General features: G+C 34.9%; 1 protein-coding gene across 4 annotated transcripts in view; it reads left to right on the top strand.

Annotated features, from left to right (window-relative positions):
* Positions 1-17,287, top strand: part of TUSC3 (tumor suppressor candidate 3) — a 289,103-nt gene extending 271,816 nt beyond the window's left edge. For all 4 annotated transcript variants that reach the window (XM_045455141.1, XM_045455177.1, XM_045455169.1 and 1 more), the window contains one exon: positions 14,425-17,287. In XM_045455141.1, the coding sequence (XP_045311097.1) occupies positions 14,425-14,458 (34 nt within the window). In that variant the 3' untranslated portion in view covers positions 14,459-17,287. The remainder of the gene's footprint in view (positions 1-14,424) is intronic.
* The last annotated feature ends 2,524 nt before the right edge of the window (positions 17,288-19,811 follow it).

Below are 19,811 nucleotides of genomic sequence, written 5' to 3'. Positions count from 1 at the left end.
TAAAAATTATAAATGGAGTCAAATACAAATTCTAAAAGTGGAAAAACCGTAAGTGAATTGAAGAAGTCCCTAGAGCAACTCAACAGAACATGCAAATCAGACACAGGGCATGAGATATAATTTGGCAATAACCTCATAAAAACAAATGGATAGAACTGTACATGAGCAGTTCTTATACGCTATCAAATGTAAGCTGCTATTAATTCCAACTAGATTTTTATAAATTTAATATAAACCACAAAGTAGTAAAGGAAGAATTGAGTAACTATATATATAACACATGTCGAAAACAAGTTGTAGAATGATAGAATTCCTTATGAGTAATTTCTTTAAATATAAATGCATTTAGCATTCCACCTAAAGGAAAGATTTGTCAAAAGGATTTTTTTTTTTAAATTTTTTTTTTCCAATGTTTATTTATTTTTGGGACAGAGAGAGACAGAGCATGAACAGGGGAGGGTCAGAGAGAGAGGGAGACACAGAATCGGAAACAGGCTTCAGGCTCTGAGCCATCAACCCAGAGCCTGACGCGGGGCTCGAACTCCTGGACCGGGAGATCGTGACCTGGCTGAAGTCGGACGCTTAACCGACTGCGCCACCCAGGCGCCCCTGTCAAAAGGATTTTTAAAGTATGATATAACTATATAAAATTACATACCAAAGGAAATCTCAAATCAATACCCTTACTTTACACCTTAAGGAACTAGAAAAAGAAAAGCAATCTAAACCCAAAGGTAGCAGAATGAAGGCAATGATAAAGATTAGAGGAGACCTAAACAAGCTAGAGATACAATAGAGAAACAATAGAAAAAGTCAATCAAGAAACACCTGGGTGGTTCAGTCAGTTAAGCGACCGACTTCAGCTCAGATTATGATCTCGCGGTTCATGGGTTCAAGCCCTGCATTGGGCTGTGTGCTGACAGCTCAGAGCCTGGAACCTGCTTTGGATTCTGTGTCACCCTCTCTCCAATCCTCCCCTACTCACACTCCCTCTCACTCTCTCAAAAAAATATATAAACATTAAAAAAATTTTTTTAAGAAAAAAAAAAGTCAATTAAACCAAAACTTGGTTTCTTGAAAAGAACAAAATTGACAAACCTTTAGCTAGACTAAGAAAAACAAAAATAGTTTTCAAGCTTCTAAAATTAGAAAGTAAGAACATTAACACCTATCCTACAGAAGTAAAAAGGAGGATCAAAAAGTTCTGTAGAAAAATCTTGGAAAAATGGTATTCTAGGAAGATTCTGAGCTCACCTCTTCTTACAGACAAATTAAGGCTTCATCTACATATAATGCAATTCACTCAGAGTGACATAGTGAAATTAACAAAAAACACACGCACAAAACAGACACAGTGGGAACCCACAAGCAGGAGGGATAGTATAGGTATGGAGGTCCTCCATGAGAAACAAAGGGATTAAGTCCCATATGGGGCACTCCTAGCTCTGGGGACCTGCACTGGGAACCTGAGCCCCCATAACAGCAGAGCTTAACTCTAGGACCTCTGCAAATCAGTGGGGGCTTAACCACCTAGATGCTGTCAGGACTGGCATTCTCTTGAAAGCAGCTACCAACCCAACACACCTGGCAGGCAGCCCCAGTGAGGATCAGGAAGATGCCTACTGAGCCCTACAGGATGCCTTCCACCTAAGGCCACTACCTTCAAGACCAGGAAATGCAGTTGACCTCCAAAAAGCATAGAAACAGAGAGAGACAGACAAAATGAGAAGACAGAAGATTATGTCCAAACTAACAAGACAAAAATCTGAGAAATACCTAAATGAAACAAAAATAATCTAATTAAGAGTTCCAAGTAATTGTCATAAAGATACTCACTAGACTTGAGAATGGATGACCTCAGTGAGAACTTCAGCAAAGAAAACATAAAAGCCAACCAGAGCCAAAGAATACAATAATGAAAATAGATACACTAGAGGGAATCAACAGCAGATTTGAGGATACAGAAAAACAGATCAGTGATCTGGAACACAAGGTAATGGAAAGAACCCAACCTGAATAGCAAGAATAAAGTATTTTAAAAATGAGGATATTTTGAGGGATCTTTGCAACAACATCAAGTGTACTAATATTTGCATTATGGGACCCCATAATGCAAAGGAGGAGAGAGAGAGAAAGGGGCAAAAAACTTACTTGAAGAAATAATACCTGAAAATTTCTGTAGCTTGGGGAAGGGATCAGACATCCAGGTCCATGAAAAACAGCTTCAAACAATATGAACACTTTGTATGCAGGTCCATACAGACAATGATAAAGTCAAAAACTAATAAAGAGTATCTTAAAAGCAAAAAGAGAAAAGCAACTAGGTACATACAATGGAAACTCTACAAGGCTATCAAGAGATTTTTCAGCAGAAACTTTGCAGTCCAGAAAAGAGTGGTATGATATATTCAAAGTCCTGAAAATAAAAAGCATACAACCAAGAATAGTCTAACCCAGCAAGGTTATCATTCAGATTTGGAGGGGAGAAAGAATTTCCAAGAAAAAAGTTAAAGGGGTTCATCACCACTACATTGGCCTTATAAGAAATGTTAAAAGGACTTCTTTAAGTGGAAAAGAAAAGGTCATAAGTAGGAGAAAATTATGAGAGAGGAAAATTTCACTGATAAATCAAACATACTGTAAAGGTCATATATCAAATACTTACAAAGCTAGTATAAAGGTTAAAAGATAGAAGTATTAAAATCAATTTTATCTACAAATATTAAGAGATACACAAAATAGATGTAAAATACAATGTCTTATTTTAAAAAAAATGTCAGGGTGCAAAGAGTAAACATATAGTCTTTTAGAAGATATTCAAAGCCAACTGACCTAATTTAATATAGACCCCTATATACATAGGAAGTTATTTATGAACCTTACATTAACCACAAACCAAAAACCTGTAAGAGACACACAAAAAATGAAAGAATCAAGCATATCATTAAAGAAAGCCATCAAATCACAAGAGCTGAAGAAAGAAGAGTTGACAACAAAACCAGAAAACAATTATCAAAATGGCAGTAGGTACATAGCTATCAATAATTACTTGGAAGCATTAAGTCCATTTACATTTAATCAGAAGACATGGGGCATGAAACGATTAAAAAAAAAAACCCACCTATATGCTGCTTTAAAAAAAACTTACTTTAGTACTAAAGAAACAGAGAAAGTGGAGGGATGGAAAAAATAGTCCATACAAATGGAAACAAAACATAAAAAAAAAAACTGAGATAGCAGTACAAATCTATCAGACAAATAGACTTTAAAACATAGACTGTAACAAGAGACAAACGGGCATTACATAATGCTAAAGGGACCAATTCAATAAGAGGATATAACAACTGTAAATACCTATGCACCCACTGTAGGATCACCTAAATGTATAAAGCAAACATTAACAGACATAAAGAGAGAAATTCCCAGTAATACACTTACAAGTAGAGAACTTTAGCTACCCATTTGGACCAATGGATAGATCATCCAAACAGAAAGATCAGTAAGGAAACTGGTGTTCAATGACACATTAGACCAGGTGGACTTAATAGATATGTACAGAACTTTGATTCAAATAACAGAATACACATTCTTTTCAAGCGCACGTGAAGCTTTCTTCAAGACAGACACGTGTTAGGCCACAAAACAAGTTTCAATATATTCAAGAGATTGAAATCATATTAAGTATCTATTCTGACCACAACACTGTGAAACTAGAATTACAAGAAAGATACTGGGGTAAAAACAAAAACAATAGCAACAACAATAACAACAAACCCATGTGAGACTAAACATTCTACTGAACAACCAGTGGGTCAAAGAAAGCAAAAAGAGAATTAAAAATTAATTGAATACAAATGAAAATGGAAACAATTGTTCAAAATCTTTGGGAGGCAGCAAAAGCAATTTTCAGAGAATTTATAATGATACAGGCATACCTCAAGAAACAAGAAAAATCTGAATGAACAGTCTACCCTAGCCCCTTAAGGAATAAGAAAAAGAACAGCCCAATGTTAGTAGAAAGAAGAAAAAATTAGAGTGGAAATAAATGAAATAGAGACTGCAAAAGAAGAGAAAACATAATCAAGGAAACTAAAAGCTAGTTACTTAAAAAGATAAAATTAACAAACCTTTAGCCAGAATCATTAAGAAAAAAAAAGGAGAGGGCTCAAAATCAGAAATGAAAGAGAAGTTATAATCTACACTACAGAAATATAAAGGATTATAAGCAACTCCTGTGAAAAACTATGTGCGAACATATTGGAAAACCTAGAAGAAATGAGTCAATTCCTAGAAACATAATCTTTCAACAATGAATCAAGAAGAAATAGAAAATGTTAACAGACTTACTAATGAAATTGAATCAATAATCAAAAAATTCTCCATAAATAAAAGTTTAAGATCATATGGCCTCACAGGTAAATTCTATAAAATATTTAAAGAAGAGTTAATACCTATCCTTGTCAAACTATTACAGAAAAAAAAAAAAATAGAAGAATTGCTTTCACCTTCATTTTATGAGGCCAGCATTGCCCTCATACTAAAGCCAGACAAGGACACTACCAAACAAAAACCAACAAACAAAAACAAGTTATGGGCCAATATCCCTAATGAATATAGGTGCTAAAATTCAATAAAATATTGGTAAACCAAATTTAACAATACATGAAAATTATTGTTCACCATAATCAACAGGATTTAATCTAGGGATGCAAGCATGGTTCAACCTCCCAAATCAATCAGCATGATACATGAAATAAAGGATTCATGAAATACATGAAATAAAGGATTAAAAAAATCATGTGATTATCTCAACAGATGCAGAAAAATCATTTAACAAAATTCAGCATCAATGCATGAAAAAAACTCAACCAAGTAGGTATAGAGGGAACATACCTCAACATAATAAGAGTCATATATGACAATCCACAGCTAAAAACATTCAGTGATGAAAAGCTGAAAGCTTTTGCTCTGAGATCAGGAAGAAGATAAGGATATGTTCATTAGGAACATATAATCTTTCAAGACTAAATCAGGAATAAATAGAAAATGTGAACATATTTTCATTATCTAGGTAAGTCCACTCTCACCACTTTGTCCAACATAGAATTGAAAGTCTTAGCCATAGCAATTAGAAAAAAACTCACTGAAATTAGTAAGGAAGAGGAAAAAGTGTCACTATTTGCAGATGACAGGATCCTATTCATAAAAAAAAAACAAAAAAAAAAAAAAAAAAACCTTAAAGTCTCCACCAAAAACTATAGAACTAAGAAATCAATTTGGTAAAATTGCAGGACAGAAAATTAATACACAGAAATCTGTTGCATTTCTATACACTAATAATGAACTAAGAGAAAGAAATTTAAAAAACAACCCCATGTACAATTGTATGAAATTAAGGCATGAATTAAATGCCTAGAGATAAATTTAACTCAAGATGTGAAAGACCTATACTCCAAAAACTATGAGACAATGATGAAAATATTTAAAGACCACACACACACACACACACACACACACACACACACGGAAAAATAGACCATGCTCATGGATTGGAATAATACTGTTAAAACGACTATAATACCCAAAGCAATATACAGATTCAATGTAATCCCTATCAAAATACCAGTAGCATTTTTCAACAGAATGCAAATACATAATTGTAAAATTTATATGGAATCACAAAAGACCTGAAATAGCCAAAGCATTGTTGAGGGGGAAAAAATAAAAACAAAACAAGACAAAGGTATCACAATCTCGCACTTTATACTACAAAGCTATAGTTATCAACAGAGTCTGTTACTGGCCTAGTAAACACATAGATTAATGGAAGAGAATATAGCACTCAAAAGTAAACTCACACTTATATGGACAATTAATCTTCAACAAAGGAGGAAAGAACTTACAGTGGAGAAAAAGACCATCTCTTCAATAAATGATGTTGGAAAAACTGGACGGCTACATGCAAAAGAACGAAACTGGACCCTTTTCTTTTCCTATTTTGAAAAATAGAACTCAAAATGGATTAAGGACCTAAATATGAGACCTGAAACCATAAAACTTCTAGAAGAACACATAAGCAGCAAACTCCTAATCATCATCAGCCTCAGCAATATTTTTCTGGATCTGTCTCCCCAGACAAGGAAAACAAAAAACAAAAAATAATAATTGAGACTACATCTAACTAAAAAGCCTTTGAACAGTGAAGGAAACCAGCACAACAAAAAGGCAACTCAGTGAATGGGAACAGATATTTGTAAGTGATATATCTACTAAGAAGTTAACATTCTTTTTTTTTTTTTAATTTTTTAAAATGTTTATTTTTGAGAGAGAGAAAGAGACAGAGTGCAAGAGGGGAGGGGCAGAAAGAGAGGGAGACACAGAATCCGAAGCAGGCTCCAGGCTCTGAGCTGTCAGCTTAGGCCAATGCGGGGCTCGAACTCACAAACCGTGAGATCATGACCTGAGCCAAAGTCGGACATTCAACCGACTGAGCCAACCAGGAGCCCTGGCGTTAATATTCTAAATATGTAAAGAACTTACGCAACTCAACACCAAAAGAAAAAAATGATTAAAAATGGACAGAGGACCTGAATAGACATTTTACCAAAGACATACAGTTGATTGACACATAAAAAGATTCTCAATATCAGGGAAATTAAAACCACAATGAGATACTGCCTTACACCTGTCAGAATGGCTATTATCAAAAATCCAGAAAATAACAAGTGTTGGCGAGGATGTAGAGAAAAAGGAACTCTTGTGCACTGTTAGTGGGAATGTAAATTGGTGCAGTCACTATGGAAAAACAGTATGGAAATTTCCCCCCAAATTAAAAATAGATATACCATACAGTACAGTAATTTCATTCCTGGGTATTTACCCAAAGAAAATGAAAACACTAATTTGAACAGATTTATGCACACCTCTGTTTATTGCAGCATTGTTTACAATAGCCAAGATATGGAAACAACTCAAATGTCTTTCAATAGATGAATGGATAAAGAGGTGGTATACTCAATGCAGCATTTTTATTTAGACTAAAAAAGAATGAAATCGGATCTGGGAAATATGGTGAAGTAAGGGATCATAAGCTCACTTTGTCTCATGAATACACCTATGCAACATCCACATTAGTGTAAATAACCCAGAAAATGATGTGAAGACTGGCAGAACAGTACTTTTAGCAGACATAATAGACTTTAAAGCAAAGACTGTAATAAGAAACAAAGGACATTATATAATCAGAAGGGGAACAATCCAACAAGACAGTACAACACTTGTAAATATTTATGCACCCAACATGGAAACACCCAAATACATAAAGCAGGTAATAACAAACATAAAGGAAGAAATCAATAGTAATAGGTAATAATAAGGGACTTTTAACACCCCACTTAGGTCAATGGATACATCACTCGAACACAAAATTAACAAGGTAAAAGTGGCCTTGAATGACCTATTGGACCAGATGGATCTAAAATACATTCAGAGCACTCTATCCCCAAACGGCAAAATACATATTCAGGTGCACATGAAACATTTTCCAGAATAGATTCCATGTTAGGCCACAAAACAAGATTCAACAAATTCAAAAAGATCAAAGTCATACCATCCATCATTTCTGGCCACAACACTATGAAACTAGCAAATGACCACAAGAAAAAAATCTGGAAAGACCATAACTACATGGAAGTTAAATAACATGCTACTAAACCATGAATGGGTCAACCAGGAAACCAAAGAAGAAATTCAAAACCACATGGAAACAAATGAAAAAGAAAACAACAGTCCAAAATCTTTGGGATGCAGCAAAAACTTTCCTAAGGGGGAAGTTTATTCTAATACAGGCCTAACTCAAGAAGCAAGAAGAATCTCAAACAATTTAACTTTACACTTAAAAGAGCTACAAAAAGAAGAACAAATAAAACCCCAAACTGGCAGAAGAAAGAATACAAGATTAGACCAGAGATAAAAAATATAGAAACAAACCAACAAGCAAAAGACAAAGACAAAAACAAAAAACAGATCAATGAAACCAGGAGCTGATTCTTTGCAGGAAAAAAAAAAAATCATCAAATTGATAAACCTGTAGCCAGACTCAGAGAAAGGATTCAAATAAACAAATCTTTCATTTGAAAGAGGGGAAATAACCAACACCACAGAAATCCAAACAGTTGTAAGAGGATACTATGAAAAATTGTATGCCAACAAATTGGACAACCTAGAAGAAATGGATAAATTCCTAGAAACATATAAACTACCAAAACTGAAGCAGGAAGAAATAGAAAATTTGAACAGACCAATTACTAACAAGGATGTTGAATAAAAAACCAACAAAAAATACCTCCCAACAAACAAGTCCAGGACCAGTTTCATAGTTAACTTCTAACAAATATTTAAAGGAGAGTTGGTATTTATTCTCACAGTATTTCAAAAAATACAACAGGAAAGAAAACTTCCAAATTCATTCTGAGGCCTGAATTACCCACATATCAAAACCAGATAAAGACACCAAGAAAAGAACTACCGACCATTACTTCTGCTGAACACAGATGCATAAATCTTCAACAAAATACTAGCAAACCAAATCCAACAATACATTAAAAAAAAGAAAAAATCATTCATCATAATCAGGTAGGATTTCTTCCTGGGATACAGTGGTGGTTCAGTCTTCACAAATCAATGAACATGATACATCACACCTATAATAGGAAGGATAAAAATCATATAATCATTTCAATAGATGCAGAAAAAGCATTTGACAAATTACAACATCCATGATAAAAACCCTTAGCAAAGTAGGTTTAGAGTGAATATATATCAACATAATAAAGGCCATATATGAAAAAAGGTACAGCTGACATCACACTCAGTGTTGAAAACCTGAGAACTTTTCTCCCAAGGTCAGGAACAAGACAAGGATGTCCACGCATACCCACCAAATTGGTAAGGAAGTGAAACTGTCACTATTTGCGTATGACATGATACTCTATATAGAAAACCTTAAAGACTCCACCAAAAAACTACTGGAACTGATAAATGAATTCAATAAGATTGCAGGATGCAAAATCAATATACAAAACTTGTTGCATTTCTATACACTAATAATGAAGCAGAGGAAATAGAAATTAACCATCCCATTTATAATTTGCAACACAACTGATAAAATATCTAGGAATAAACTTAACCAAGGTGTTAAAAGAACTGTACTCTGAAAATTATAGAACATTGATGAGGGAAGTTGAAGATGACATAAACAAATGGAAAGATATTCCATGCTCATGGATTAGAAGAATATCGTTAAAATGTCCACACTACCCAAGGCAATCTACAAAATTAATGCCACCCCTATCAAAATACAACAGTATTTTTTCACAGAAGTAGAACAAATAGTCCTAAAATTTGTATAGAAACACCAAAGACCCCAAATAACCAACGCAAACTTGAAAACTAAAACCAAAACTGGAAGCGTCACCATACCAGATTTGAAGACACTACAAAGCTATAGTAAAACAGTATAGTAGTGGCATAAAAATAGACATATAGATGAATGGAACAGAATAGAAATTCCAGAAATAAACCAACAATAATATGGTCAATTAACCTAAGACCAAGGAAGCTAGAATATTCAATGGGAAAAAGATAATCTCTTTAACAAATTATGTTGAGGAAACTGGACAGCTATATGCAAAAGTATGAAACTGGACTAGTTCTTTACACCACACACAAAAATAATCTCAGAATCAACTAAGATGTGAAACCTGAAACTGTAAAAATCTAGAAGAAAGCATAGGCAGTAATTACTGACATTGGTCATAGAGACATTCTTCTAGATATGCCTCCTAAGGCAAGGAACACAAAAGCAAAAATAAACTACTAGAACAACACCAAAGGAAAAAAAAAAAAAAAAACTTTTGCAAAGCAAAGGAAACAATCCACAAAACAAAAAAGCAACCTACTAAATGGGAGAACATATTTGCAAGTGATATATCTGATAAGGGGTTAATATTCAAAGTATATACAGCGCTTATACAACTCAACACCAAAGCAAAACAAACCTCACATCCAATTAAAAACTGAGAAACATGAACATTTTTCCCAAGAAGGTATACAGAGGGCCAATAGACACATGAAGATGCTCAACATCATTCATCATCAGAGAAATGCAAATCAAAACCACAATGAGTTACCACCACACACATGGAAAAATGGCTAAAGTCAACAACATAAGGAAGAAGTGTTGGCAAGGGTGTGGAGAAAAAGGAACTGCACTGCATTGTTGGTGGGAATGCAAGCTGGGGCAGCCACTGTGGAAAACAGTATGAAGGTTCTCAAAAAATTAAAAACAGAACTACCATATGATCCAGTGATTCCACTACTGGGTATTTACCCAAAGAACACAAAAACACTAATTTGAAAAGATATATGCACCTCTATGTTTATTGCAGTATTTACAACAGCCAAGATATGGAAGCAACCCAAGTGTCTGTTGATAGATGAATGGATAAAAATGATGTGGTGTACATATACAATGGAATATTATTCAGCCACAAAAAGAATGAAATCTTGCCATTTTCAACAACATGGATGGATTTAGAAGGTATAATGCTAAGTGAATTCAGTCAGAGAAAGCAAATACCATATGATTTCACACATATGTGGAATTTAAGAAACAAAACAAGTAAAGATAAAAAGAGACAAAAAAACATAGAGAACAAACTGACAGTTGCCAAGGAGAGAGGTGGGTGGAGGGAGGGGTGAAATAGACAAAGAGGATCAGTAGTACACTTTTGTAATGAACACTGTGTAATGTATAGAATTTGAAGCACTATACTGTACACCAGAAACTAATAAAACACTGTATGTTAATTACACTAGAATTAAAAAAGAACAACTGAATGAAAAAGAAAAACTAATAAGAATACAATATTAACATCTCCAACAATATGGATCAACCTAGAGGATATTATGCTAAGTGAAGTAAGTCAGTCATGGATAAATACCATATGATTTCACTTATATATGGAATCTGAAAAAGACGAATAAATAAATGAATAAATAACTAAAAAATAAAAAGAAGTTGAACAGAAAGTAATCTGATGGTTGCCAGAGCAGTGAGGAGCTGGGGTTTAGGCAAAATAGATGAAGGGGATTAAGAGATACAAACTTACAGTTATAAAAATATGCCATGGGGGTGAAAACTACAGCATATGAAATACAGTCGATGATATAATTTTATATGGTAACTACACTTATCAGCATTTTGTAACATGCAATTGTCAAATCACTATGTTGTATACCTAAAATATATTTTATGTCCACTTCAATTAAAAATAGAAATTCAACCCAAAACAGTATTATAAATAATTCTACAACAAAAAATGGCATAACCTAGAGGACAGAGACAAATGCCAGGAATATAGAACTACCAAAACTGAACCAAGTGCAGAAAGTCAGAACAGACCTGTAACACAAAATGAAATCTGTTTTCAGAAACCTCCCAATAAATAAAAACCCAATAGATGATAACTTAATCAGTAAATTCTACCAAAGTTTTAAAGATTGGTCATCAATCTTTCTTAAACTTTTCCAAAAAAAAAAAATATATATATATATATATGTATATATATACCTATATATATTATATATTCTCATATATATATATATACCTATATATATTATATATTCTCATATATATATATATATACCTATATATATTATATATTCTCATATATATATATACCTATATATATTATATATTCTCATATATATATATACCTATATATATTATATATTCTCATATATATATATATATACATATAATATGTATATATATATATATGAGAAGCGAGCACTTCCTAACTAGTTCTATATGACCAGTATCACCCTGAGACCGATAACAAAGACAATAGAAGAAAAAAGACTTACAGGGCAGTAACCTTTAGGACTATACATACTTAAGAAAAAAAAAAAAATTCTACCAAATCTAATCTAGTTGAATATTAAAAGTTTTGTACAGCATGACCAAGTATGATTTATTCCAGGAGTGTCAGAGTTATTAAACATTAAAAAAAAAAAAATCAGGGCCACCTGGGTTGCTCAGTTGGTTAAGCATTCAACTTCAGCTTACGTCATGATCTTGTGGTTCATAGTTTCAAGCCCTGCATTGGGCTCTGTGCTGACAGCTCTGGAGCCTGAAGCCTGTTTCAGATTCTGTGTCTCTCTCCCTCTCTCTGTCCCTACCCTGCCAGTATTCTCTCTCTCTCAAAAATAAGTAAATGTTAAATTAATAATAACCAAAGCAACAACAATAAAAAGTAATCAGTATAATACACCCAATTGACAGAATGAAGAGGGAAGAGCTAATCTTATTTGTTCATGAAGAAAAATAGGCAAAATCCAATACCCATTTATTAAAAAAGATTCAACAAACTGGAAGTTAGAAGATAACCTCCTCAACTTGATATAGGACACTTTTGAGAAATGCCAGCTATGATCATACCCAATGTTGAAAGACATATTTCCCCCTAAGGAATATGAAAAGATAACATCTTTCCCTACTTCTATTCAACATTGTAGATGTTCTAGCCAGAATATTCATCAAGAAAAATAAAAGACAAGAGAATTTGAAATGAAGACATGAAACTGTCACTATTAAAAATCCTAGAGAATTTAAAATAAACTGTCAGGATAAATGAGTTCCCCACAGTTGCAGGATCCATGATCAACATGTGGGGTTTTTATACACTAACAGTGAACAATCTGAAAGGAAATTAATAAAACAATTCCATTTATAATAGGGTAAAAAAGAATAAGATACCTTAGAATAAATTTTACCAAAAACACCCCCACAAAACTAAACGAAACAAACACCTAAAATATAAAACATTGCTGAAAGAAGGTAAGGAAGACCTAAATAAATGGGAAAGCACCCCGTGCTTTTAAAATGGCATTTTTACCATTATTTTTGGTAAAGGGTATTATTACCAGTATTTTTAATATGGTATAATACTCCCCAAAGCAATCTGCAGATTCAATGCGATGCCTATTAAAATTTATAGTTCTTTTTGGAAAAATAGCAAGTTGATTGTAAAACTCAGATAGAATTGCAAGAGGTCCTAAACAGCCCAAACAATATTGAAAGAGAGGAGCAAACGTGGAAGATTCTCCTGTCCCAATTTTGAAACTTTCTATAATGCCACAGCAATGGAAACATTGGTATTGACAACTACAAGTTTCCAACCATTAGGCACTGGCAGAATGATAAACATATAGATTGTGGGGAATAAGTTTAGGAATTCCCTGAGCTTGCACCAATGGGTCAACAAGGCTTAGGATGAAAGTGTCCAGAACAGGTAAACAGGGTGATAGACTGCCAAAGCAGGGTTAAACTGCCCAGAGCTAATTACCAAAAGAAAGGTGCCTTGTTGACCTTGAGGTAGCATGCTCTATTGGTCTTATCCCCTAGGCAAGTTAAGATAAACAGATGGTTCTGGTGCCTGCCTTACACAGCCATCTGCTCAGTGCCAGGATTTTGTTTTATATTGACCCAAACCCCTAACACCGCATATCTTTGAAACCCCCTTTTTCTCATACACTTGACTTAATGATCATTGTTTCATTATCTCTTTCTGCACACCTAATCACATTTGTAAGCCTTGTGATCCTAATAAATACGGAGCAAGGACCCTTGCTTGTGGCTTGTCTCCTCCCGAACATTAGCCTCTCTCGTATTTAATTCTGTGTCTGCTCTCTTGCTGGACAAGAAAGAACTCCAGACCCAAAGTCTGCAACAAGAGATTAATGCAAAAGAATTGAGAGCTCAAAAATATACCTGTATTCCTTGTTCTTTTAATTTTTGACAAAGGTGCCAGGACTATTCAATAAGAGTGGTCTCTTCAGCAAATGATATTGAGACAACTGGATTCCCACATACGGAAGAATAAGAACTCTTACAAGTAAAACTTAAATCTCTTATAAGTAAACATAGGTGTAAATCTTCATGACTTTGGATTTAGCAATGGTTTCTTAGATAAGAAACCAAAAACACAAGTGAACCAAGAAAATAAACTGGACTTCATCAAAATTAAAAATCTTTGTGCAAATGACATTATCCAGAAAATGAAAAGACAATCCACAGAAATGGAGAAAATAGTTGTGAATCAAATCTAATCAAGATCTAATATCTAAAGTGTATAAATAACTTTTATAAATCAACAACAAAAAGACAGTCCCAAGTTAAAAAAAAAAAAAATGTTACAGGTTGAATTGTGTCCTTCCAAAAAAAGGTATGTTGAAATCCTAACACCAGTACCTCAGAATGTCTTAATTGGAAATAGAGTTGTAGATGTAATTAGTTAAAGTGAAGTCATACTGGAATAGGGTAGTCATTCATTCTAATATCACTGGTGTCCTTTTGCAAAGGCTGCCACATGAGGACAAAGGGAGAACCCCGTGATGAAGGAGGAGGATTGGAAGGATGCATCTCTATGCTGTGAATGTCAAAGATCACTATCCAATGACCAGAATTTAGGAAGGGACAAGGCAAGATTCCCCTGAAGATTTCAGAGGGAAATGGCCCTGCCTACATCTTGATTTTGGACTTCTAACCCTTGGAGCATGAGACCATGAACTTCTAATTTATGTTACCTAATTTGTGGTGTTTTATTACATGAACCCTAGAAAATTGATACAGTGGGCAAAGGACCTGAGTAAACATTAGGGCTAAGATATACGAATGGCCAACACACACAGGAAAAGATGCTTTTATTGCCTGTAGTTCCTAGGAGAGACCACTCAAAATCACAGTGAAACACCACTTCACATCCACCAGATGGCCATCATCTAAAAATAAAAAATACATGTCCTCAAGGATGGGGAAAAATGGGAACCCTAATACATTGCTGATGAGAATGTCTACTAAATAAACTACTTTGGGAAAAGTTTAATTTAAACACAATTGTCACACAACCCAGCAATTTCACTCCTGGGTATATAACCCCCTCCCCGCCAAAACTGAAAACAAAAGTTCAAACAAAAATGTGTACATGAATGTATATAGCAGCACTATTTATCACTGTCAACATATGGGACAACTCAAATAGTCATAGAGTGATAAATGGATAAGCAAAATGGGTATATCCATACAATGAAACATTGCCTAGCCATAAAAATAATGAATTGATACATGTTACATGTATGAACCTCGAAACATGCTAAGTGACAGAATCCAGACACAAAATGTCACATATTATAATGTAGCAGGATTCTCTCACAGAGAGATGGGACATCAAGACCCTTCTTTCCAGGAAGCAGCTTTATTTGTGCCGGCACAGGCTCACTGGGCTAAGACCCCAAAAAGGCTGAGCCCCAAGCACAGCGGGGTGTAGACTTTTGTGCAATTTCTACTTCTTTGTCTCCCATACATGGTGACACATATAGTCTGATCGGATACAGTCCAAGTTACGGAGTAATGTCAGAGCTATGCATACGTGTATGGGAGTTGATTGGGGCACGTTGCCTTTCTTTGTTCTGTGGAGTCTTCCACCATATCACTTAGGGAGGGGCTCTACCACAGTAAGATTACATTTATATGAAATCCCCATTATAGGAGAATCTAGAGATAGAAAGAAGATTAGTGGCTGCCAGGGGCCAGAGGAAGGAGGAAGATGCGGGGTGACTATGTCATGGGTTCAGGGTTTCCTTCTGAGGTGACAAAAGTTCTATATGTATATAAATGACTATACATGCACACACACAAACACGCACACATAAATAAACACAACACCCATACTGGTGAAAGGCAACATTTAATCCTTTTAAAGAAGGGAGTCATTACCTCTGAATGTGTCTCTCCCCATTGTATTGTGCCTCTGTGTAGGAGAAAAGAGGTTGACTGGTAAGGAAAGCAAGACAAAATGAGCAAAAACCAAGATAAACCAATGCAGAAAAAAGAAATCCAATTAAATGACGGGCTGGGGGTGGGGGGGGGGATGAAATTAATCAATGGTTTTTCAATCCTTAAGTTTTACTGAATGAGTTTTAGGTACAGAAAAGATGTGCTTATCTAATTCAGTGCTTTTCAAATGCATAGCACTTTCCATGTGGTAAAGCACTTTTAGCTTATCACTATGCAAAGGACAGTAGCCTTGAAGAATATCTTAACTGGTGATTGCTTTTCTATCAGCAGCTTTTCAGTCAATTATGAAACAAGATTCACCCTAATTTTTTTTTTTTTTTTAATTTCTGGTGCTTCATTTTCACCTAGGATCACTTTTTTTTTTTTTCTGTGACCCTCAGGAAAGAAGACATATCTATGTTTAGTCTGTATTTTCAGATTTATTTATTAAAGGAGAAATATTCTTAACATGTAAACACATGACCTACCATTCCTTTGGTAGCATTATACCTAAGGAACACTCGTTTTTGAAACATTTTCAATACTTGACATGTCAATATGGTGTTTTTCAAGTCTAGTCCTATTATATCTCAAAATTAAGGTCTTTGATTCATTTATCATGTACAGTTATTCCTATTTGTAAGTTTCAACACAGCTTTTCAGACTTCTCGGTATTACCATGCTTTAGTGTTTAAGAAATATTAAAGTTTAGAATTATGGTGTTAGATCAATTCTTAGATCTCATAAATGTTTAACATGTGGACATTTTTGCCTTATCCTTATTACCTATAATTGGCAGTGAGCTATATTATCTTTTAATTATTACTTCGCAAATGGTTTTACATTCTACCATTGCAAAATACTGAAGATTTTAAAGCCTTTTTTTGATATTGTATATTTGGCCCTTGAACAACAGGAGCATTGGAATGCCAACTCTAACACAGTTGAAAATCTGCATATAACTTTGGCTCCTCCCCCCCCCCCCCCCAATTAACCACTTATCGCCTACTGTTGACCTGAAGCCTTACTGATATCCATTAACATATATTGAGTATTTGTATTAAGTACTGTGTTCTTACAATAAAGCTGGCGGGGGGGGGGGGGGGGGGGGGGGGGGAGGGGTTAAAATCCTAAGAGAAAATACATTTTAGGACTGTATTTATTGAAAAAATTTCACACATTAGTGGACCTGTGTAAGCCCATGTTTCAAGGATCAATTGTAATCATTTTAACTGACGTGTTCCAAAGAGTCTATAAATCTCTGTAGGACAATACCTTTTACTATTATGTGAAAAAGGCAGAGGAACAAGGTGAAAAAAACATGAGGCTGAAGTGTAACACTGAAGTTGTATTTTTATGGTCATTAAAAAAATCTAACTTCTGAGCTTTGCCATGTCTACCTTTAAAATAAAGTAGTGACACTACACCTACTGCAGGCAGGTTGTGAAATCTAGAAAATGTGTTTTATTCATTTCTTTGTTTAGGTTTCAAAGTTTTTCTAGTTAGAGACATTGAAGAGTAGAAGGCACAAAACGAGAATTTTTCCTGCCCTTACAAACTGGAATTGGAAGAGTCAACTGCTGTTTAACATCTCTAACTTCCAGTTGTATAAAAAAAATTAACAGTTCAGAGAACGTATACAGACACCCCAGCAAATTCAAGGAATCTTGATTACCTTCACCCCCTTTTGGGGGTCAGTGGTGTTATAAAGCTGTTCCCAAAGATGAAGAAAAGAGGTGTAACTTGCCTTTGAGAGTTTTCCTCTAGTTTACAATTCCTTTACCTCAGTCATAAGTGCCCGTAAAGGGAGATTTAATTTTATCAGATCTTGGTGCCAGTGCACAAAAGTTCGGGGGTAGAAGACAGACATCTTTATGTATTCTGCTTTAAATATAAACTTGAAAATATAATTCAATTTTGCACTCTGTTACATGTTATGGGATCAAAGAGGAAAGACATAGTCGCAGATCTCCAACAAATATAATGTATATAAAATAGTACATTTTTTTTAAAGTTTATTCATTTTTGAGAGAGGGAGACAGAGAGTGAGGGGGGGAGGGGCAGAGAGAGAGAGGGAGATACAGAATCCAAAGCAGGTTCCAGGCTCTGAGCTGTCAGCACAGAGGCCGACGTGGGGATCGAACTCACAAACCGTGAGATCATGACCTGAGCCGAGGTCGGACTCTCAAAGGACTGAACCACCAGGCACCCCTAAAATAGTACATTTTTATATGGCATCTTTACTTATTCAAAGTTTTGCACATTAATTAGCTCATTTGATCCTTACAGTTTCACATAGTTAATAAGCCAAGTGTAACTTTATTTTATAGATGTCTAAGGCACAGAGAAAAAACGCTCAAAAATTGATGAACTGTGATGCCTATTCACTATTCCTGATTCATCCTCTTTTCTTCTCCTTGAAATTCCCTTTTAAAATACCACATACATATACATAAACACATGAAACGTATAAATTCCTAAGAGTTTTTAATAATCAAGGCTATTCATATACAGTTGTGTCAGTTTCTTGGAGGAATTAGCATAAATTGAGGGTAGGTGGATCAGATACAAAATGATCAAAGAATCTATGCCTAGATCTTTGAGATGAAAAGAGAATTGGAGAACATCTTCATTTCCCTCTTCTTGCCTCCACCAACCTCAATGTGCCCCTCACATCACAGATTCTGAGCCCCTATTGTCAGGCAGAAAAACTGGCTAACCCCACCTCAGCTGTCAACTAATGAGTTGCTTTTCAAGGACCAAACCTGCTTCTTCCACCTGACTTTCCTAAGGACTGGATTTACTACATTCATTCTGGAAACTATAATCAGTATGAAGGTAACAATATAAAGTGAGAAGGAGAAAGTGTTAAAAGTAACAGATACCATTTTTCCAATAATTATGTGTTTGTAGGGTCCTGGAAACAACAGACAAAAAGACAAGCAAACATCTTTGGGCTTTGGTATTAGGTGTTTTCTGCTAATCGGCATCCACTATGCCAGGGGACTAAAATTCAAGCTTGACTCAAAAAAAGGAAACTATTAACAAACATTTTTATAAATTCTAGCATCTTGCTTCTTTTTAACTTTTTAAAAAAATGTTTATTTTTGAGAGAGAGACAGACAGACAGAGACAGAGCCTAAGCGAGGGAGGAGCAGAGAGAGGGAGACAGAATCTGAAGCAGGCTCCAGGCTCTGAGCTGACAGCACGGGGCCCTATGTGGGGCTCAAACGCACAATCTATGAGATCATGACCTGAGCCAAAGTCGGATGCTCAACCAACTGAGCCACCCAGGCACCCCAGGCATCTTTCTTCTTTTATCCTGCTGCCAACATTTATCATCACTTGCTGAGTACAATATAAAAGGTGCCTTATGCCATTAATTTAAAATCATTATTTACCTAGATTTTATACCAAAAAAGGGAAGTGTATATCTCCGAATATACTTCTCCCAAAATGGATTTTTTCCTCATAGAAAGACAATAACTGGCCACACACACACACACACGGGTGGTGTTCACATAATCAGATTATCTGGGAGTGTGAAGGTTCCAGCAATAAACTCTTTATGCAATACATTTTGCCTTGAATTATTAGGTATACAACAATGAATACAGAATGAAGCATTTAGAAGTTTTCTGCCTCTGAATTTACATTAATTCTATTTGAATATTAAACCCCAGATGTTCTTTAGTTCACTTTAATATCATTTTGTTATGAGCTTAACTTTAGTAATACTTCATTAGGGCTGGAGTTGGGATATTCTGTTTCACTTATGTTCATATACATCCTGGACAAGTGCTAGGAATAGTCTGTCCTTAGCATTATCTTTTTTCACATTACTTTCAGCCACAGAGTAATGGTACAAGGTTTTAGATTATCCAGAAACAAGTATTGTTATCAGTGGGATCAA

The sequence above is a fragment of the Leopardus geoffroyi genome, chromosome B1, assembly GCF_018350155.1.
Source record: "Leopardus geoffroyi isolate Oge1 chromosome B1, O.geoffroyi_Oge1_pat1.0, whole genome shotgun sequence".
Classification (NCBI taxonomy): Eukaryota; Metazoa; Chordata; class Mammalia; order Carnivora; family Felidae; genus Leopardus; species Leopardus geoffroyi.
Note: the sequence above shows the minus strand (reverse complement) of the source record. Positions and strands in the feature narration are given on the sequence as shown.